General features: G+C 40.1%; 3 protein-coding genes across 5 annotated transcripts; 2 read left to right on the top strand and 1 right to left on the bottom strand.

The window, feature by feature from the left end:
• Window positions 1–8566: 8566 nt before the first annotated feature.
• On the top strand, window positions 8567–17192 carry LOC117548955 (cytospin-A-like). 2 transcript variants are annotated; one of them, XM_034220498.1, is made up of 13 exons: window positions 8567–8659; window positions 9035–9111; window positions 10158–10264; window positions 12135–12587; window positions 12998–13071; window positions 13640–14244; window positions 14328–14415; window positions 14984–15059; window positions 15156–15192; window positions 15463–15559; window positions 15701–15817; window positions 16196–16255; window positions 16384–17192. In XM_034220498.1, the coding sequence occupies exons 3-13, from the start codon at window positions 10225–10227 to the stop codon at window positions 16471–16473; spliced, it is 1737 nt and encodes a 578-aa protein (XP_034076389.1). In that variant the 5' UTR covers window positions 8567–8659; window positions 9035–9111; window positions 10158–10224; the 3' UTR covers window positions 16474–17192. The 2 variants fall into 2 exon arrangements, with proteins under 2 accessions (XP_034076389.1, XP_034076382.1); XM_034220491.1 differs by lacking the exon at window positions 8567–8659 and having other exon boundaries at window positions 8689–9111.
• Window positions 17193–17258: 66 nt separating this feature from the next.
• On the bottom strand, window positions 17259–19732 carry grcc10 (gene rich cluster, C10 gene). The gene is made up of 4 exons (XM_034220517.1): window positions 19607–19732; window positions 18728–18781; window positions 18133–18309; window positions 17259–17752 (listed from the first exon to the last, which is right to left on the bottom strand). The coding sequence occupies exons 2-4, from the start codon at window positions 18777–18779 to the stop codon at window positions 17613–17615; spliced, it is 369 nt and encodes a 122-aa protein (XP_034076408.1). The 5' UTR covers window positions 18780–18781; window positions 19607–19732; the 3' UTR covers window positions 17259–17612.
• On the top strand, window positions 19145–21340 carry saysd1 (SAYSVFN motif domain containing 1). 2 transcript variants are annotated; one of them, XM_034220508.1, is made up of 3 exons: window positions 19145–19163; window positions 19936–20173; window positions 20546–21340. In XM_034220508.1, the coding sequence occupies exons 2-3, from the start codon at window positions 19958–19960 to the stop codon at window positions 20882–20884; spliced, it is 555 nt and encodes a 184-aa protein (XP_034076399.1). In that variant the 5' UTR covers window positions 19145–19163; window positions 19936–19957; the 3' UTR covers window positions 20885–21340. The 2 variants fall into 2 exon arrangements, with proteins under 2 accessions (XP_034076399.1, XP_034076397.1); XM_034220506.1 differs by lacking the exon at window positions 19145–19163 and adding an exon at window positions 19474–19733.
• The last annotated feature ends 1422 nt before the right edge of the window (window positions 21341–22762 follow it).

The following is a 22762-nucleotide window of genomic DNA, read 5'->3' as shown; positions in this document are numbered from 1 at the left end:
AAGTTAAACTATGCTACGTAGGCTAATGAAAAACTATAGTGGATGAATTAATGGTAAATATTAATTTACAATAAAATGGTATGCAATTTGTGAGAGCTAAACATGTAAAAAATATATAGCATAGGCTACGTATTACTTCAAACTACACATAGCTAAACATTTTTTTCATATCCTTTACTTTGTCAGTTTATTTACGTCTTCTTCATTCCTATTGATAGGCCTACTAACTTGTTTGTACTTTGTTATTATGAAAGTTACAAAGTGCATTACATGAAATTACAATTGAAAGTAATAAAGAAGTAAACAAAATCAACTACTAAAAAGATTTTTTTTAAATGTAAATGTATTATTTGTTATGATTGGTAAAGTCTGAAAATATGGTACCAAAAGGGCAAGCATTTTTTGTCTAACTTTTGAAATGTTCACACTTAACAGTAGTCAAGTCGAGCGAATTTATTAAATAGTTGTCATATAAAACATGTTAGACATGTCCATGTCTCTGTATCTATTTAAAAATTAGAAAAACGTTATTGTGATCCTTGTAGTTTTACAGATAAAGCTATTGTCTTATCAAATCTAGTGTTTAGAGACATCATGGGACTAATATTTTTTTCCTAAGATATAATGAAATATATGGAATAAAAACTGAGATCCCATGTGCCCTAAGAAAAATAAGAGTATGATAATAAAGCCAAATATGTGCTCAAGCAAGTCCAGAGAACACTTCAAGGCATGACTTATGTTTAGTTATAGCAAAGGAATTGAAGGTGGATGCTGACTTTCATGTGCTTTCTGATCATTGAAATAACTGTAGTTTTGTGAAGATCTAACTAAAATGACTTGTAATACATTAAAGATGTCCTTCAACATCAGCTGTGGCGAGTCCTGACTGCTGTGCAGCTCCTGTGGGGTTTGTGATCAGCAGTAAACTGACAAATCACAAGCTCAGCACAATTTACTCACAATAAAACAGTCCTCATAATTGACATCCAGGAGGCAAATTATTCCAAAACAGCACCTTTACAGCCCTCTTTTCCTAAACACCCTAATCTAGTGTACCTCTCTTTTTGTCTCATATAGATATATAGAAGAAGACGACATCAGCCCAGAACTCAGCCAAAGTTCCTCCTCAAGCTTGATAGTTATGAACAACATTTTTTAAAGGTTTCCATGAGAACATTTGCAGAAAAATAAACTAGTTTTCTTTAAAAGTGCCTTAAGCTTTAGAGACAATGATATGGTAATGAAAGTGAGTGGGCTTAATGTGAAGAAAAACAGTCAGATTCATTTATGATGCCAAGAGACTGATCTATGCAGTACAGGATCAATCAATCAATGTTTATTTATATAGCCCAATATCACAAATGTTACATTTGTCTCAGTGGACTTCACAGTTTGTACAGAATATCAGTATGACAATACGACACCCTCTGTCCTTAGACCCTCACATCGTACAAGGAAAAACTTCCAGAGAAAACCCACAGTTTAAAGGGGAACATGGGAGAAACCTCAGGGAGAGCAACAGAGGAGGGATCCCTCTCCCAGGACGGACAGACGTGCAATAGATGCCGTGTGTAAATTGAAAAGATAATACATTTACAACATAGGTAGTCCAAATGTTTGGAAATGCATGTGTGTATAATAAGAAGATGAATCCACGAGGATGTCAACAATCCTGTGGGAGCCATCAGGGAAGTAGTACGATGAGAGTCAGGAAGGACCGCAGAGACAGGTTCAGCCACGACTCGAAATCCAGGACTCAGGATGCAGGACTCAGGATCCAGGACTCAGGATGCAGGACTCAGGATGCAGGACTCAGGATGCAGGACTCAGGATGCAAGATGCAGGACTCAGGATGCAGGACTCAGGATGCAGGACTCAGGATGCAGGACTCAGGATCCAGGACTCATGACCACAGCAACAGGACCAGCCACGACTGGATCCCGACGTAGATAGACACCAAAAAGAAATTTGGGGCAAAGCTGGGTTATTCGGAACATGAGAGTACGCAGGTACAGACAGAGAGAAGGAAGAAGTAAGGTGTCCCCCGACACTCTAAGCCTATAGCAGCTAAACTAGAGGCTGAATCTAATCAGCCCTAACTATAAGCTTTATCAAAAAGAAAGGAGAGAGGAGAGAGATCGCTGAGGAATAATGTGGATAAAGTTCATTAAACAGCCAGAAGCAGAAAGCTTCCTGCAGCCCCTAACCTTTACTCTGCAGACACAAAGACATTTTACATGATGCAAATCAATCTGCCCCTTGGTAGAAGGTAGAAGAAATTAAAAATAAAAGTCCAAGACAACTTGGCAATAATCAAAGCCTTTCTGCATAGATGAACACTGTTATTATTCATGATACTGTGGGTTATCAATACATTACATTTCGTTTAGCTGATGTGTTTATCTAAAGCCACTGAAAATTACTTTTATTTGGTATTTTAAAAATCCCAAATGACACATTTTCTCATACAGCTAGAAGAATGCCTAAACTCACATATTTTATAGCATCACAATGCATAATTTGTAATTACAGAGTAACTTAATTCAAGTTAGTTTACTTAATGTATGCTTAGAACACACTGATTTCAATTTCGGCTGAAAAAACAAGAAAAAAGGAAAATAAATATAACTTGAACATGTTACTTTAGAAATCTTGATGAGAACTTGCTTTTTGTATTTATAGAACATAATGAGACACACAGATGTTAGAATAAACCCAGGTGTTATTTCTGTCAGTATTGAGTTTGATCACTAGGGGGCGCCATAGACACTCACTGTGCTCTCTCCATGGTGCTGAAACAGTCCAGACTTCTTGCTCTACTTTAGTTAAACTGAACACACCCACAATTACAAACAGTATAGACAGTGGTGGAATGTAACTGAGTATGTAGGCTACTGCTAATTTTGAGGCACTTGAGGCATTACTTAGTATTTCGATGTTATGCTGTTTGTTTATACTCTTGCTCCACTTCATTTTGGGAGCCAATACTGTACTTTTACTCCTGGTGTAGTCATATGTAGTTCTACAACCACGTTAAGTTAAAGATCTGAGTTCTTGTTTTGATTTTTACTTCTCTTAAAGTCTAACACAAAGTCGTTTTCAATGAACCAGCAACATATTTTGTATCTAAATGATATTACATTATTGCATTTAGCTGACGCTTTTATCCAAAGCGACTTACAATAAGTGCGTTCGACCAAGAAGATACAAACTTGAAGAAAACAGAATCATATAAGTACATCAGGTTTCATAGAGCCAAAACATTTCAAGTGCTACTCAACTGGCTTTAGGTAAGCCAGTCCTTTGTTAGTATATAAGTGTTTTGTTAGTAATTATATCGCTCGAAGTGGAGTCGAAAGAGATGAGTTTTCAGTCTGTGCCGGAAGATGTGTAAGCTTTCTGCTGTCCTGATTTCAATGGGGAGCTCATTCCACCATTTTGGAGCCAGGATAGCAAACCGACGTGTTTTTGCTGATGGGAACTTGGGTCCCCCTCGCCAACCCTGTCTCCTAAAAATTACGTTCCCACAGAACTAAACTGCATTCTCAATTACGTTTAGCTTGAAACGTATTTTCTCCCACGTTACGTTCGTTATGAACGTATCAAATACGTTTATTTTCTACATATCTTTGCCATTTATTGTCTTGCTTATGATAATGATAATAGTCATTTATAAATATCATTTTAGAGCACACATTTGAAATCGAGAATCGGGCTCGATATATGGTTAAATTAAAATCAGTAGGCGAGGCTGTAATTTCGCCAGCTGTTACTCTCATGAGCGAGGCAGAAAATAATAGGTTTAACATGCCAAAAAGCTGCTCTGTCGTTTATTGCACCTCAAACATTAAAACAAATCCAGAGTTACGTGTTTCTGTACTTCCTCTAAGAACAAAGGACAGTAAAAGAAGATGTGGCTTCAGGCTTGATCGCTGTTCAAATAACAGCGTTGGTTTCCCCAAAAGTGGGCGGGGCTGTAAAGTGACGTAGATTTTACTCTCATATAATTATTCAAAACCATTCTATTTATTCTAACGTAAATTACATGCCAGTGTTTTATCTTTTTTTTAAAGTCTGCTTTAAGGGTTGTTTATATTTCACATCATTAATCAGAATCTGCAAAGTAACTAAAATAAATGTAGTGGAGTAAAAATACCAGGTTAACCTCTGAATTGTAGTGGAGTAGAATTACAAAGTAACAATGAGCTGTCATGTGGGATATATTAATGCTGCCCATTATGGATACAAGCGATTTTCACCCATTTAGTAATTACATGTTTTAAATGTGTACACACCAATGTGTTTCATATTGCCTAAACCTCCAGGGCTGTACACAGTTTAATACTGTCAACTTCTAATTTTGGGAAAAACAAAAACGTCTTTTAAAACTACAATTCCCAGTAGATACGTGCCATAGAGAACATGTTGCGAAACACAATAGCCAGTATGTGTAGTTCTCGGGGGGCGTTCGAGTCCAGTTTTGAATAGTCTGCCGTGGTTTCGTTCCATTTCAAAGAGCTTGACGCTCGGCGTAACCTTGGCGCACTGCCACTCCAACATCCAATCCCAGAGCTTGAAGATTAATCACAGGGTTTGTCAACGGGACTGTAGTCCCAAACGATAGCTGGGGATTATGGGTAGTGTAGTGTCTTCGGCCATCCTAAACTGAATTTTTTTTTTCGGATATCATATCGCATTAACAACACCACATCTGGCGTCACAGAGATCTTCTGTTACTGTCCTTTCTTCTTAGAGGAAGTACAGAAACACGTAACTCTGAATTTGTTTTAATGTTTGAGGTGCAATAAACGACACAGCAGCTTTTTGGCATGTTAAAACTATTATTTTCTGCCTCGCTCATGAGAGTAACAGCTGGCGAAATTGCAGCCTCGCCTACTGATTTCAAATGTGTGCTCTAAAATGATATTTATAAATGACTATTATCATTATTATAAGCAAGACAATAAATGCCAAAGATATGTAGAAAATAAACGTCTTTAAGATACGTTCATAAGAAACGTGCAACAAGTCCTCCAACTCATACGACCAAATGGGTCGATTGTTTAAGCCCTTATTACGACCAAATATGTCGTTTGTTCAAGCGCTTAATACGACCTATAATTACGTTTTAAAGTTGTCGGCCTCTAGTGCTCCCGTTGAATGCAAACGTTACAGATGGTCGTTTATTCACAAATAACCCTCTCTGTAAAATCCTAAATTGTAGGATAGTTTGGCCATTAAAACGCTTTATGATTAGATTTCTAGCGAGAAGTATATATTGTACTTTTAGAATCCACGTCCAGTCGTTATGTAGGATCTATAGTTCGATAGATATTACGAAGATGATTTGAGGTTTCGTCAGGAGAACGTGTACATGCGGCAAGCGTCCATGTAAAGTTACGGGTTGAAAACAGTATTTCCAGTCTCGACGTTTTCATAATAAAACCAATGATCAAATGATTTAACAGTGATATCTGCAGTACTCATCCACTAAAAAACATCAGTTTATCCTAGTTAATTATACGACATTAATTGGTTTAAATTGTGTACAATGCTTTTGTGTTTTTCCCATAGGGTTTTCTCTTTCGATTCTGAGAGACACATTTCTTTTTTTAGAGGTTTTGATAGGCTAAAATCACGCCGCAATGCACGTCGGGATATGGTGTTTATGTGATATGAAATCGGAAAACATTAAAAATAATAATAATAATACTTTATTCCGAGTGTTCTTGCTTTTCTCTTTGAAAGTCATCACATAACGGCATTGTAATACACGGTTCGGCTGCATTAAATATTACATATCTGCCGTAGATATGTATTTATAGAGCCCTGATCAGAAGACCTTTTGACAAACTGGAAGAGATGCCGCCAAAACTGAATACGTGACGTGGACCATAACATATCAACAATTAAACAACATCTTCCATTTCTTTTCACACAATACGTCTCCTTGCAGTATCAACACTAATTCGGCTGACTTTTATATTTGATCCAATAAGTAGATAGTCTGTATTTACACCATAACGGTGCACAGCTGATAGAAAGGGATTACTGATTTTCTGAACTACCTTTCCAACTCCTCATGCAGTTGACTGTTACAGGTCTATAAAAGTTTATGGTACAATGCATAAGCTTCACACTGAGAGACTGAAACTGTATTTTCCTTTACCGTTCTGTTTTAATTTCACAATAAAGTGAATAGTCATATTATGTTTGATATTATTATGTTTTATTAACTAGACAACTGGTCTAAAACGTACCTCCTAGTGGTTAAAGCACGTTATTGAATTTAGTTGTTGAATAAGTTTAATTTTTATGAAAACATTTAAATATTAAGAGTAGCCTACATATAAAATAGGGGTCAATTATAGAAATATAGAATTGAAAATATCAAGAAGATACTGTAGTGATCTCTACAATAAAACAGTTTAGTGCAGGACGTCCAAAGATATTAACAGGAGGATGTGCAAAACAGACAAACTGATAAGGCTGAATTTTACTCAGGTGTAACGAAAGTCTGATTTAAGGGTTGTTTATATTTCACATCATTAATCAGAATCTGCAAAGTAACAAAAATAAATGTAGTAGAGTAAAAATACCAGGTTGACCTCTGAATTGTAGTGGAGTAGAACAAAGTAGTACATGCTGCTGTAACAAAAACATTTCCCAACTTGGGATCAATAAAGTATCTTATCTTAAGATGATCGATGGCTACTGCCATATTTGCTAAATGTGCATCTGAACCTTGACAAGTGCATGTTTCAGGCTTATCAATTAACAACAGGAGGGGTCACAGACATAAGACCAGCTGTTAAATAAAGCTCTTCTGACCTTAGCTGTCATGTGGGTATATTAATGCTGCCCATTATGGGCACAAGCAATTTTCACCCATGTATTAATTATATGTTTTAAATTTGATAACACCAATGTGTTTCGTATCCCCTAAACCTCCAGGGATGTATACAGTTTAATACTGGCAACTTCTAATTGTGGGAAATACGAAAACGTCTTATAAAACTACAATTCCCAGTAGTGACGTGCCATAGAACATATTGCGAAACACACAATAGCCAGCATGTGTAATTCTGGGGGGAGGGCTGGGCTGGACCCGTCCAAGTCCAGTTTTGGATAGTCTGGCGTGGTTCCATTCCATTTCAAAGAGCTGTTTGACATTCGGCGTAACCTTGTCGCACTGCCACTCCAACATCCAATCACAGATCTTGAGGGCTAATCACGGGGTTTGTAAAGCAAGGCGGATGTTGTAGTCCCAAACGATAGCTGGGGATTCTGGGTAGTGTAGTGTCTTCGGAAACTCTGTAGTGTCTAAACTCCGAAAAAACGATTTGTTTCTCCGAATCGAAGGTTAAAAACACAAAAGCATTGTACACAATTTAAACCAATCAATATTGTGTAATTAACAAGGATAAACTGATGTTTTTTAGTGGATTAGTAATGGAGATCATTTGACAGTGTGGGGAATACTTCCGGTTTTATTATGAAAACTTCGAGACCGGAAATACTGTTTTCACCCATGCTAACTTTACATGGAAGCTGCCCCATATACAGTACACGTTCTCCTGGCGAGACCTCAAATTATCTTCGTATATCTATCAAACTGTAGATCCTACACATCCACTGGACGTAGATTATAAAAGTACAATATACACTTCTCGCTAGAAATCTAATAAAAAAGCATTTTAATGACCAAACTATTCCACAATTTAGGATTTTCCAGAGGGTAATTTGTGAATAAACGACCCTCCGGAGCGTTTGCAATAGACAGGAGCATGTTGTTTCTTACACAACCACTAGAGGTGCTACACTTTAAAACGTGACTCTGGGTCGTATTTAGCTGCTGAACAATCGACCTATATGGTCGTTTTTTGTAGGAGGACAGGTTGGAAACGAACGTGGGAGAAAATATGTTTCTAGAAGATATGTAGAAAATAAACGTAGGCTATTTGAGATACGTTCATAACGAACGTAACGTGGGAGAAAATACGTTTCTAGCTAAAAAATTGAGAATGCAGTTTAGTTCTGTGGGAACGTAATTTTTAGGAGACAGGGTTGCCCTCGCAGTGCTGGTCCAGCGAGCCGTTTGGTTGATGCAGAGCGGAGTGCACGTTCTGGGGTGTATGGTTTAACCATGTCCTGGATGTAGGAAGGGCCAGATCCATTCGCAGCATGGTACGCAAGTACCAGTGTCTTGAAGTGGATTCTAGTTACTGAAAGCCAGTGAAGGCAGCGGAGGAGCGGCGTGGTGTGGGAACATTTTGGAAGGTTGAAGACCAGACGAGCCGCTGCATTCTATTAGTCAGAGTATTACATAACCAAGACCTATTTAATTATTTGTAGTGTTCTGCTTCCTTGACAACATACAGTAATCTACAGTTAACACTATACCATTACAGTATTTCTCCTTCCTCATTGTCTTGTCTTAAAAACCTTCGGATGACGCAGCAGTTTAGCTGGCGATAACTTTTACAGACTTGACTGCATAATGTGTTGAATTAAACAAAACATTTAAATGTAGCCCAGGGGAAGATTGTAGGTGTTTAACTTTCACTTATTGCTGCAGGGAAAGCTCCTATGAGACGGAACACACCTACAGACCGTATGAAGCTCAACCTGTTACCACACCTGGCTGCTTCTGAAGGTAATCAGATCCAGCTGGTGGGACTGCTTCTCTCGCTGCTTCCCTCCTCTCCATTCCTCAGCAGCACGTCATTGTATTCAATACACCTCGCATTAATTCATGTTTTGGATCGATGGTAAAAACAAACACTTGTTTTTAGTGATGCAAGCACTCATGTCGTCGATGCAACGTGCAGCTGCTGCGCAACCAGTTTGTTTCTGCCTCCTTCTCTTTTTGTCGCATTGGATTTAAAGGAGAAGCGGAGTTATTGAATATGAGAGCACACTTATATATGTTGGCTGTTTTTCTATATCTGTGAGCCGTTTGTGACAGGAAGACATGATTGTCAGAAACTCGAATAGTGTCCTCCGGTGATAATTTTTGGGGCGCCCACAGGGAGGTCGAGAGAGACACCCGGAGAAGATCCCTCCGGACAGTCTAACTGGAAGGCGTCCAGCTGGCGGGCTGAGCAGGTAGGATGAATGAAACTGGAGGGGAATAGTGTTTGCAATGTTGTTGATTGGATGCATTGTCACATGTCACAGCCCAAAATACTTCCACAAAATAAAATCGGTCGCTCGATACGGATTGTTTTTTGTTTTTTGCAAGCGCCACTCCAAACTTCATCCACAAACCGGGCAGTTTAATGTTGTGTGGCTGCTTGGAACCGACCGTATGTTGCACAGCACATTTCAAGACATTTTACACATTAAAAAAAGGAGTCGTTAATACGGCATAGCCTTCAAGTAATTATGCAACAACTTAATTTGATGATACTTGGTTGGTTTAATAGTTAGTTCTCCTGCTAGCTCAACACTCCCTCAAATGATCTGCAGAGGCCAGTAGTCTGCTGTGCGGCTGCTTTGTGGAACATGTAATTATTTCTAAACGTAATGCTTCATGTGAAATGATGTGCATGCCGGATTCCCCTGGGGATATAAAACATCGTACTGAGGTGAATAAGGACGTTTAATGCATGTGTATTCTCTCAATAACCACGGCCACCTTAAATTGTTGAGTTCTCTACTGGAGTTTGGTTGATTATTCGTTGAGAATTGGCCGTGTGTTATTTATGATACAACTCCATAGCACTGCAGAGGAGCCTGTGTATACGTTTTTAGAACGAATGTTATAAATATAGCACATCTCTGGCCCTTTGCTTGACAATACATATGTGGGTAACTTGTTGTCAAATGTAGGCCATATAGAAGCTGTTTCACCAGAAGCTATTCAATTCTGGAATAGGCCTTTAAAAATAAATAAAAGCCATTGTAAAAAGGGCAACAAATCTGACTGCAAGGTATGTATTCACGTATATTGTCAAACAAACATCAGTATTTATTTGTATTTATCCCCCTCGTCATGTGAGGGGAATTGTTTGGGGTCCCACTACCAAGCTTAAGAGATTCTGCATGAGACATTTGCTAAGTAAAGTTATTTGTAGGGCTGATTTTGCACTCATAGTTCTGTTGATCAGAGTTCAGCAGTGAGTCATACGCACATGTTTTCCCTCCTGCAGACAGCAGTGCACCTCAGAGCAGAGGACGCAGTGAAGGGCAGCATCCAGAGACCCACCCTGCTGGATCATGGGAAACCAGACTGGGAGAGAAAGTCATGGCACCACAGGTACCTCAGTCATTTTACTAAGACCGACAATGTTAAGACTGGTGTTGTCCTGGTTCTGAGACGGAAAGTGATTAGCAATCAGATCCAAATGTGTCTTCTGAAGGTTGTTGTCCTTTGGTATGCAGAGTAACAGGACCCTTTACACAGAAGAGGTAAGCTTTGTGTGCGTTTTATCTTTTGCGTTGCAAAATAATACAATTGAGGAATACTGAACTTATAGAGAAAGTGAGAACGTCATTGTTAATTTTGGTTGGTATTCCTTGCTTTAACACACCATGAAACATCAATCTTGTTTACCTGAGGTCACCATCATTTCCAGAAAAGGCAAATACCATTCATTATATCCTTTTGTTTACCCAACAGGTTAAACAGCGGCTGCTCTATCATGAGCATCACATTCCCGCTCTATAGATTGTACCATGTTTGTGTCACATCCGTTCTGGTGTGAGATACTGTATGATCATAGAAACATCATGACACACAGGAAGTGATGAATCCAAACTTTGCAGAGAACTACAAACTGTATCCCAGAGGAGACAATAAAAGTTGAATGGTGCATTCAGTGTCCTTCAGTTCAAAGCATCAGAGTGCAGCTGGGCTAAAGTGTCATAACGCCCCGTGCAGCCTTCCTGTTTTCTGTCTGAAGACCTTCAGCCTGCCACTGCTCAGTTTAATTATAATTCACAGCTGTTTAATATGCTGCTCTCTGGTTCCTCTCTGGGCTGGCACTATGCAGGAAGTAGGCTCAAGCTAGAGGATGAAAATAGCTCCTCTACTGTAGCAGAGCAAACTACATCATGCTGCTGCCATATAATTGATGAGTCGGCAGAATCCTGAAGCACAACAAAAGGACAAGGAGGGGAAGCCATAAAAAATCTGAGGCGATGGAAGTGTAGATTTCTGTAAGCCTGCCAAGTTCTGTGTGAACAACATACAAGCATCATACAGAAATCACAAGCCTTTTGGTGAAAGTTAAAGTGGACCTATCATAATATATTTGAAACATATATTGTAGGGCCATACCTATATAAAACATGTCTGTGAAGTTTTTTTTTCAAAATACCAAACAGATCATGCATTTTAGCCATGCCTCATTTTCGCTCTATTTGCTCTTTTCCAGCCCTGTTTTTGCAAGGGCTGGTTCTGCTTTTGTGGCAGACTACAGCGCCACTTACAGGCCTGGCATATGTACTACAGCGTCTCCAGTGCTTTCGAGCGGTCTCTCATTCCCCTAATAGGTGGAGAGTTGCCCATATAGGCGGTGCACCCCTTTTCTGTCGTCAGAAAAATTCAAATAATAATCAGCTCCGTTGCAGCCCCGTTTTTAGAGATTTGGGTATGGAGGAAAAGAGAGAGGGTTGGGTTTTCTGACACTTGGTGAGTTCCCTGACACACCGGGGACACATATTCATGTTTAAAAGACGTACAAAAGTGCATTTTGCATGATAGGTCCCCGTTAAGATATCTCAGGATACAGAATCCAAACTGCTAAACAATCACTCTAAACTCTTTTAAAACTGTTATTCAGAGGAGCATGGTTAATGCTGACCACAGGCAGCACTAATGATGGATGTAATCGCCTCCTGGTGGCAGTGAGAGCAGCTGTTGGATAGTAGATCAGGGAGAAATCGCCTCTCCTCCTCCTGGATGTTGCCACACGGGGGAAAAGTGTGTGAGTGTTTCTCCTGCCAAGACACTGGCAGCAGAGGCTTTTTGCTGCATCGGTTATCCCAGGCCAGTAAATAAGGGAGCAGTGCTTTCATCTGCATCGAGGAAAAGAAGAGCACATCATAGATGACTTTCAGGCTCAGGAGTCATATTTCTCTTTTATTTCTCTGATGTTATTTTACTCGTATTCCCCCCCTCTCAGGTTCTCCTTTAGATTTCTACCAGACGCCTCCCACCACGCCCTCAGAGGCAGATCTGGCGGCCATGGCCTTGTCCTGTACAGCCTCCTCCAGTAAGGCACAGACTCCATCACCGGCCGGCAGCACCACCAGCTCTCCCCTCGCAGAATGGACACAGAAACTATCCGCTCCCTCAGAGTGGGCTGTGATCAGCGTGGACAGCATCAGCTCACAGACCAATGTGAGCGAAGCAGCAGTGAGGCAGCATGGGGGGGCGGCGGGCAGCCCTACGTCGCGGCCCCCGTCCAGAGGATCGCCCTCAGAGCACAGCTGGCAGGAGAGAGACAGCGGAGTGGAGCCGCAGGCCGCAGCAGAGAGGAGTGAGGAGATGACGCTGGTGCTGCTCAGTCTGATGGAGCACTACAGGGCCTCAATGGGCCTGACCCCCAACACTGATGTCACCACAGGAGCAGTGGGTAGGGCCTCCATCTTCACTGTTTTCTGAAAGACTCTTGGATTTATCTTGCATGCCTCCTCAGTGAACAAGGAAAATAATTAGAAACTCTTGATGATTTTTTATTAAACAGGGTGGCATTTAAAAGCAGCACAACTGTGGAAAAACCTGTTACAAAGTTTCACACAATTTGCAGATTACAAGTCTAATTCATCCAGTCGAATGGTGCTTTCTTCAAAACACCACTATTTTTGCTAAAACCTTCCGATTGTTACCATTTGGACTCGCAAACACTTTTAGCACTCCTGCGCTAGCTTGAGGCGGGTTATGTGAAATATGTAATTAATGCTCTATTCTGATTACAGTTGTTAGACTTTTAAATACGTTTTCTCTTAGCTTCGAGAGGTTTTTATTGTTCAACTCGTCTTTCAGAGCTGCTCAGGTGCTTGATAATGGAGAGAGATGAGCTGGTGGAGGAAGTGGACCAACTGAGGGAGACACTGAGGGTGAGTTGCAGGTCCCATAGCTCCCTTACACTTTCCCTAAAAATGTATATGTTCTGGTTTTCAGACTTTACCTGACAACGTTGAAGGTCTTGTGTTGAAAAAGTGAATAAAAACCTGCAGAAAATGTAATGTATTTAGTTTTTCTTCTGCACTTTAGTCTATTAGCAGAATTTAGCAGAAGAGGTCACAGGAATGGCTTGCTTTAGAGTACTGCATAAATACAAATATTGATGTGGTCAGGTATCAGATGCACTAGTGATCTTTTGAGAGCCATGTCAACAAGAGGCAGCTTTTAATATTACATTACATGTTACTTGTTAGACGCTTTTATCCAAAGGGACTTACATACTCAATACTGTGGACAATCCCCACAAGAGCAATTTGGGGTGAAGTGTCTCAAGGACACAACGACATGCTGACTGCAGTGGGGTTTGAACCTGTGACCCCCTGATCCGAACACCAACGGACAATTTACTGCACCACACGCCATACCAAACAGTGTGACCCTAATATCAGATCACACTGTTTATTTTCCATGTGGTCTCGTGTATTTTGTCCTCCATGGCAGATGGAGAGGTTGGAGTGGCATCAGTTCCAGAGTGACCTGCAGGTGGCGGTGTCTGTGGCCGACCGGCTGCGGGTGGAGTCGGATCAGGCCCTCAGTGAGGTGCAGGAGAGTCACAGAGCCGTGGAGCAGCAGCTGGATCAGGCCCTCAGCAGGCAGCAGGAGAGAGACACAGAGCTGGAGAGTCTGGAGGTCCAGCACCAAGACGTCTGCAGCCAACTGAGCGAGGTGTCCCTGCTGCGGGAACACGAGCGAGCCGAGCTGGACGCTCTGAGGAAGGCGTGCAGGGAGAAACGCATGACGAACTGTGACAAACAGACACAGAGACAAGACTCTGAGGTGGGGCAGAGGGAGGAAACACAGAGAGTTGTTGTGGAGAAGCCCAGGGAAGTTGAAGCCGACACTGAAGTAAACATTTTTGAAAAGCCAAAGCAGCCGACTGATGCAAGTCAAGAGGCGGAGGATCAAGGTGACTCTGAGGAGGCTGATGGATCAGGCAGCACGGCGCTGAAGGGGAAAGGGGTGGCGGAGGGATACCTTCGCAGTCTGGCTGTGCTGGAGACGAAGAAGGATCCCAGGAGGATTGTGATGCTGTCTGAAAGATCTTGGTGAGTCTACTGAGCGCTCGCATCTCATTCACCTCTTTAACAGGAGACTGTATTATAAAACATGCAACAAACATATCTTTTAGGAGTCTCTCTCGTCTGCCACTCCCAACTGACTCCTCCAGGGACAATGGGACCTCAAAAGAAACGAGCACAACACTGCCGCTATGCAAGGTACAATGTTCAATCAGGAGAGACGGTGTTGATGTAAGAATACATATTTATTGCAAAGATACACAAATGAATGTAATGGTGATTTTGGCGATTAGGCCCCGTTGTGCAGGAAGTATCATTCGGGAGGGTAGAGCCGATCCGATGAAACCCCCCGGGGTCTAGACACTGGTGGTGGTGCATGGATCGTTGGGTCGGTCTGAAGGGGAGTGGCTTAGCTTGACCCTGGATTCAGAGGGACAGGAGGTGAAAAGGGTCGGAGGAGGGTTGCGTCGAGTCACCTGTAATGACAGCTGTCAGAGGGGAGAGCAGATTTAAAAGGCTTGGCAGAGCGCTATGAGAGGCTCTTGGGAATAGAGCGAAGTGATTGGTTAAGCTGGATAGTGACGCCCCCGATCACTTATTGAGAGGAGAGAGAGTAGTTACTGTCTTCCTGGTTGAACTTACGCTGAGCTTCATTAGATGTAGAATATAATGATTATATGGAGGGGTAATTGAGTGATGGGGATGTAAGAAATGGTTATATTATTGTTCAATCACATTTGTAGAATCAGTCTGTAAACTTTTCCAGAGAGAGGAGCCACCAAAGCCGAGGAGAACAGACCGGATCCTGCAGCGTCAGGACAGCTGGTCCAGCTTTTACACCGGTGAGCTTTAACTTCAGCGCTGAACCACCTTATGTAGTTATTTACCGTTTAGTAAGTGTACGGTTGTATGACTGTTGCTTTGTTTGAATGTTGCAGGCAAACAGGATGAGGACCAAAGCACAGATTACATCAAGTAAGTTACTATAAGGCCCTTTTCTCATGTATTACTAATATTGACACCAAGGTCTGTGGGTAAAAGAGATAGAGAGGATGATAAAGCAAGAATGAGTCAAAGCATCCATGAAGTCGTATGCAATCACAATGTCATTATATGTGCCTTTCGCTTTTCTCTGTCAAATTGTAAGTGTATGTAATGTTCTTTGTGTAATCGATATGTAAAGTTCAGTTAACGTTTTGTTAAACAAATGTAACAATATTCATGAAAATGTTCTTGTGTTGTCAGACCCCAGGATGGTTTCAGTGCTCTGCTGAGGCGTCATGGCGGCTCGAGGAGAAACTCCCTGCTGCGCTGGTGCCAGAGTCGTACCCAGGGTTATAAGGTGAGGGAGGAGCATGTCACCATTATTGAAGAAAAAAATGTAAATCCTCAGTCAGTCAAGTTTAAGAGGAACTCAGGGTGGGAAACAAAAATACATTTTTACCAGTTAATTGTTGTCTTCATGAAGTGTGTTTTGTGGCAGAATGTTGAGATCACAAACTTCAGCAGCAGCTGGGAGGACGGCCTGGTGTTCTGCGCCGTTTACCACACATACTTACCAACGCACATCCAGTACGACACCCTCGACCCAGCACACAAGGTAATACTGTCGCTGTTCATTCTTAAAACAAAAATAATCACTTGTGTCGATTATGTTTTTTATAATGTTATTCATAAAGACTTTTGACTCGAGCGCATGTATCGAAAGAGAGACAGAGAAGTATAGCAGCTATCGAAAAATACTGATAACCTTTAAGATATTAAAGCTGGATGTACAGGTTATCAATCAAGAGTAAAATTCACTGCATGGACCATCAAATCTGAAAAAAATATGTTGTACTCTTTTTTTTTTTCATCAACAACTATTATAAATGACGCATGTATAAAAGAAAAAAACAATATGCTGGTGCTTTTTAGAAGAATCCATGTCTTGGAGGCATGTCTGTAAAAGCTACTTCTGATTCAAATGTTTTTACAGAAGGAGAATCTGGACCTTGCTTTTAAGACTGGAGAGAGTTTGGGAATCACAGCCACACTGGTGAGACACTTTACACCTTCTGAAGCTTTTGGTTTCTACAAAACCTTTGGGGAGTTAGAAGTTGTGTATCTTAAACTAGCTGTGTTCACTGTCCTGTGATCTTATCTCTTCGTGTGAATGTGTGACAGAGCGTGGAGGAGATGCTGAAGGCCGACGGGCCGGACTGGCAGAGGGTCCTCGGTTATGTGGAAAGCATTTTCCGGCACTTTGAGATGTGAAGTTAAATGTCTCTCTTCTTGTTCTTCCTCCTGGTCCTTTACCATGATTGTGACTGAAGAACTGAAACACTGTTCATCACAATCTGCTCATAATGAACTCTGATCAGCCAGGATCAGAAAATATGTCTGCAATATTAAGACTTAACGGTGTGCTTTTATGTATCAAATATAATGTTCATCACACAGAAACTTAACCTTGGGAGTATTTTTATTTTTTTTACTTATCTATTCATATCCAAATAGCAGCAAGGTGATGCAACAGACACTTTGTCAGATTTAAAGTGAGTACAGGAATACAAACACCTCGACTATTACTTTCACGTTGGGTGCTGAGTGCACTGGTTTTGCACTGATTGTAAAAACAAAAGAGCACTTTATTATTAATGTTGACTTTTGTTTCACTTTTTTTATTTCTGAATATGGGGCACTTGAAGTTTTATTTATCTTGACTTTATAGTTATTTTTTTATCATGAACGTCTCCCACTTATCATCATGTCTGCATGCACCCTATCCCAAGAAGTAGGATGCAGACATGAGATTTTAAATGTTGGATTAGTGATGTTTTAACCTTAAAAACTCAAATGTTCATCAATGCGAAAGTTAACTTTGAGGAAATGTAAATATGTAAATGTGTGTAAGCGCTTCAGTATTTTTAGAAACATGGTAAACATATGAAGATGTTGTTGCCAAAGCCTTAATGCAATAATAAAGTTATGTGTATAGAAGCTGTTTTGTCCCTACCCATTTTCTTCTTTCTTATTCTCTTATTAAAACCACAAAGAGATTTAACAGAAAACATTTTAATATACAACAAGATAATGACATTTGATACTTCTGGCAGCATATAAAAATGGTATTAAAATCATATACAAAAGTGGCATTAATGGAAACATGTTTAAGGTCAGATGGCATAAGAAAATACTTAAAATGTAACAAATAAATATTGAAACATTAAAAAGCAATAATGTAACAATTTTTTGCAAGGATGTTTTAAATGAAAGCATAATGTAGAGTTAGTGTATTGAGTTTGAACCTAATTGTTCCATTATTTCTCAAGTAGATGATGGAGAAGACATTTGAACTACAGTATGATTGTGTTGAAGCAACCTTGCATTTGTCAAATGAATGTATAAAAGTCTTATGAGGATGGTATAGCGCCTCCTATAGGAGGTGTTGACAGCGGAGGCAGGAGGAGAGACTTCAGTTTAACAGACATGGCTGCAATCTCAGGGTCCTGGGTTTCATACATCTTCACCAATCGGGCAAACTTTAGGACACCTGAAAGTGAAGCAGAGCCGACATAAAGGTGAAACAATATGACATCTAAGGAGTATTTGGTATTGGAGTTTAAAAAGGTCCAATGTAAGGTTTAGTTTATTTGCACACATAGTCTCAAAGTCAACTTTATCTTTCAGTTTGTGTGTACAGACAGAGAGATCCTCGGTTTCCCACAATTCCGAGGAATACAAAACACAATATATGTATAAAAATAGGTATATACATAGATATACACAATCAGACACATTTGTACATATGCACACATTAAGACATAAATAAAAACACAAAGTAAAAGAAGACGGTAAGAATTTAGGCAAAATAAAGTCCAATATTCAAAGAACTTCAGGGTTTTCTTTATGAAAATGCCGCCTCATGCTCACCCTCTCCTTCGTTGTTGAAGCCGTACGCTTTGATGACCTCCTGTTGGATCTGGGTGGACACGGGGAGAACGAGCTGAAGCATTTTGCCCATGTCGTTGCAGGAGCTTTCTCGAGCCTCCTCCATCCTGGCAGCGTTCTCCGGCACTGAGAAGGCCTGGATCACCTCACTCAGTACCACTGTGTAAGAGAAGACATTGGTTTATGCTATAAACATGCATTATGTTGGTCTGTATTAAGTGTGGACAATCAAGCTTCCTGTGAGGATGTCAGGTGTAAATCAAAAGTTTTGTGACGATACATTATAATATCAAAATGTGCAGAAATCACAAAGTATACAACAATAGGATTTTGATTTTGACGTCACTGGGATAGAGACACTATCATATTTCTATCTTACATAATCATTTTGACTTGTAGCATGTATTCACTGATGAATAAACGTTGCACTGCAGCGTTTACAGCTTTAACGCTTGTTATTGCCATACATCGGTTTAACCAGCTGGAAGTCTTTCAGAAATTATGATATAAAAAGACTAGAAAAGACCATAAGAGCTAGAACATGTCAACTAAACAGATTATAGAAAGTAACGCTCACCTCTGGTCTGCTCCACAGTGAGGGTGGGCTGCTGTGCTGGAGCTGAGGCCATGTCTGTAGAGAACAAAACAATGTATGTATGGTTAGGAAAGAACAAAGGAATTTAAATGGCACTAAAAAGACAAAAAGGACCAAATGTAATAATCAAGTAAACCACAAAATTAATATACTACTTTTTTGTTAATCATTTCAGTAAGTTTCAAGTAAACCTGACACATTCACAAGTGTTAGCTTTTCCACTGAAATGATTGTTGCTGCTTTTCTCTGCTGAATGAAATGGTTGTATTCCTATCTATAGGTTTTTTTAAAGGCGTTGGTTAATATATCATTCAATGCCGGATTTACATAACACTGGGGTCCTTAAAAAAAAAATTGATTTCCAGGCCTGTTGACAGCGTTTTGTGGATAAGGTCCATTTGATTTTTGTTCTGCTGCTGTAAGTAATCAACAGGGTACACTTCCTTCTGGTAGTATTCATACGTAATATCTCTCTTATTGAATAACACAAGTTGTGGTTGGAAATACAAGACTGATGATTCTGGTTTTTTGACTATTTAACAGTTGTGTATAAATACCTGGGTTAGCTAAATTATAGCTATTAACATTGCTGTCTGCTAGGCAGGTTTTGGCCTAATGCTCCTACGCTTAAATGCAAGAAGTAAAGCTATGTTAGTCAGTTTTATAGTTATATCATTAATACCAGTTTGGTTTTGATGATGTTTGGGCGGTGGTACAGCCACTGTTGACTTTCTATCGATAGCTTTGACTATAACGTAAATTACTTTTGGCTCAACGACGGTTACCAACAGCCTAAAACACATGTAACGTTTTAACAAGATTAACCACTGAATTTAAAAGAGCAAAGGTTTAAAAACTCACCAATGATTAAAGAAATGTAGCTAGTAGCAGACCTGGGAAACCTAGCTGGAAAATTACACTTTTTACGACATTTGAAACCTTTGTTACGACAGTACGTCCTTCTTTCAGACAGACCCGGATGTAAAAGGTAAACAAACACCTTAGCTAGTAGCATGATGACATCTCTCCAAAAATGTTGTTAAAGTAGCAGTAAACGTTTATGGTAGTCAACGTTATTGTATTTGACATCGTGTAAAGCTTTATTGAAGCAGCGCTAATACCAGTGAAGTTGTGTATTGTTTATTAGCGCCTCTTTTGCCACGTACACCTAATTTGTGTTATAACGTCAGTGTAAAGGAGCTGGCGTCATCAATGGAGCAGAAACTGGCAGATTTCAGAGCCAGACGACAGGCTGAACATACGATAAAAAAGGATGAAGATACTGTGAAAAAGGGAGAGAGTGCTAGTATGAAGTGCAGAGATCAGACCGAAGAAGACACCGCTCATCTGATTGATTCAACCAGTGACAGCGAACACACAGAAGAGGATGAAAACATCAAAGCCTCAACTCAGATCCCTCCAAAAAAGGTGAGACATTTCTGTGTTCATTTTGCAGTTGGATTTCTGTTCTAACTAAGAATCGGGTGATATGAGGTTAATTAACTGTCTGGTTCAATTCCAGTAGTGGATTGATGCTAAGTGCATTTACTCAAGTCGATGGTCTTGTGTTTTACTTGAGTATTTCCAATTTAAGATACTTTTAACTTCTGTACATCTCAGAGGTAAATATTGTATTTTTATTTCACTACAATTGTATGACATCCTGATTATAATTTGTTTCAGATTACATTTTGTTCATTCTCTTCAAGTAAAGTAAAATAAATGTATCTCCACATTGGGTGATTATGATTTTGTTGTTGTGTCATTGATCTTTTTGAACCGGTTCTGTCTTCTCTGCAGGACCACAGTGATTGGCTTCTGGACAGCGCTTTTGGAAGATGGCTGACATCGAGACAACTTGGCTTGACAAACCTTACTTTGCTTAAAATACTCCTGTGGCTGGTGCTGCTCGGCCTGTTTGCTGAGCTGGAGTTTGGCCTGCCTTTCTTCGTCCTCTCGCTCTTCTACTGGCTCTATGAGGGTCTCAGGAGCCCAGCTGCACGCGAGCCTGGAGAGCTGAGCGCTTACTCTGTCTTCAACCCAAACTGTCAGCCTCTGATGGGCACGCTCACTGCAGAGCAGCTGGAGGGGGAGATGGGTTACCGCGCTCTGACTAACAGAGCAGCACTTGTATATTGATGATTTCCAATAATCACAACTTTTTGTCCATTTAAAAATGTCCTTTGTATTCAGGAAAAAAATATATTGTATGCAGGAATAATGATTTAAATTGACTTTTTCTGTTTAACTCATGAAATTAAGATCAGTCTGCTAACAGTTGTATTCCTGTTTCTGTTATTTGAAGCAGTTTAATTGACTTAATTGTGGGAGGTGGATTTGCTTTAAAATGAATAACAATTGAGTGTACAATTACATTGGTGACATTCTTTTTGAAAGTATTTTTTAAATCCAATATTAACCTCCGATTCCTCGTCTTATGAATATGGATTTAGTAGAAAATGTGGGAATGGTATTTGGGAGTTGGTATTCTGAGTTACATTGGAAAAGGGCAAGCTCCTACTCATTTATATGAGAAAAACGTTTGCGTTGAATAAAAGGATTTTAAAGTGTAATAAAGAAGTGTAATATATCAGCCAGTATTGCATCTCTGTCTCCAGGGCCGGACTGGGACAATAAGTCAGGCCGGGAATTATACACCCAGCCAGGCCACTACCAGTTTTTTGTGCCATTTTGCTGGATTTATTTGTCAATTTTTACAGCGTTGCTGCCCGTAGTGATAGCCCTCTAAATCTACTACCCAAAAATAAACATATGGACATGGGTTACTATTTTTAAAAATGTGCACATTTATTTAGGAATCTATGTGAACATATTTTAAGTGGGGGTGGACCTCAGATCCTCTAGGGGGGTCCGGGGGCATGCTCCCCCGGTAAGATTTTTTTTTAAATGTTGGACTTAAATGCATCAATCTGGTGCACTTTGAGGGGGAAATAAAGAGACTACACCCATATGAAACAGAACTGTATACATTTAAATAATCATAAAATCATAAGAACATGGCCATAACCTTTATATATACAGTATATGGCCATAACCAATAACATACAGTACCATATCCAATATGAAAAAACATTGAAACTTGTTTATTTATTTGTTTTTGGTTCATTTATAGTTGTGAGTGGTGTCTGTGCTCCTGAACCAGCCTCTCCCGTCTCCCTCCTCTCCCCCTGCTCCTCTTTGAGGCAGAAGCAAAGACTAGTTCTAGCTCTCAACAAGTTTTAATAGTTTATCTTACCTTTTTTCACCTAGTTAACGTTTTTTTTTTAATTATTCATGCATATTTTGCTAATCACTCCCCCCTCAAATGGAAATATGTGTTTACATAAATGGTGACCAAACCGTTTGAGACCCACAGAGAACTTAGACTAAGTGAACTATCTAAACACTCAGAGTCCTTTTCCTCACCTGAGCTGAGGTTATCAGTCTCTAAGTCTGTGTTATGAACTTGGTTACACAAGGATAAGGACTCAAATGCACGACCCCGAAGCCAAAGGTAAAGTACAATTAAGATACTTTATTTGCACAAAAAAGGTAACAAAAGAAGATCACTCTTAAGAGATGACAAAAAAGGTTTGAGCAAGGCAAAACAGAAAATCACTCACAACGTGAGGAACTAAACTTATAATAAGTTTCAGGAGCCAACATAGGCTTTCAATCAAAGCGAGCTGAAGAGCATAGCTCTGTCATGGGGACAGGACAAGACGAACTGACACTGAACGCTGGGAGACTGGGGAATTTAAACACTCAACAACAAGACACAGGTGAACACAATCAGGGGCAGGGCTGATACTGATGAGGGCGGGAGAACACATGAGGAAAGGGAGTCAAGGGACCTAAAATGAGACGTGACAAAAACAAAACAGGAAGAGAAAAACAATACAAAATAAACATGAAACATGATTGACTAGCACTTTTGACAGTGCACAACAGTCTGACTGGAGAGGACTCTCCCTCCACCTTGTTGTTGAAACAGCTCCTTATACGTTAGCGCAGCTA

Source organism: Gymnodraco acuticeps, unplaced genomic scaffold (assembly GCF_902827175.1).
Source record: "Gymnodraco acuticeps unplaced genomic scaffold, fGymAcu1.1, whole genome shotgun sequence".
NCBI classification, from domain to species: domain Eukaryota; kingdom Metazoa; phylum Chordata; class Actinopteri; order Perciformes; family Bathydraconidae; genus Gymnodraco; species Gymnodraco acuticeps.
Note: the sequence above shows the minus strand (reverse complement) of the source record. Positions and strands in the feature narration are given on the sequence as shown.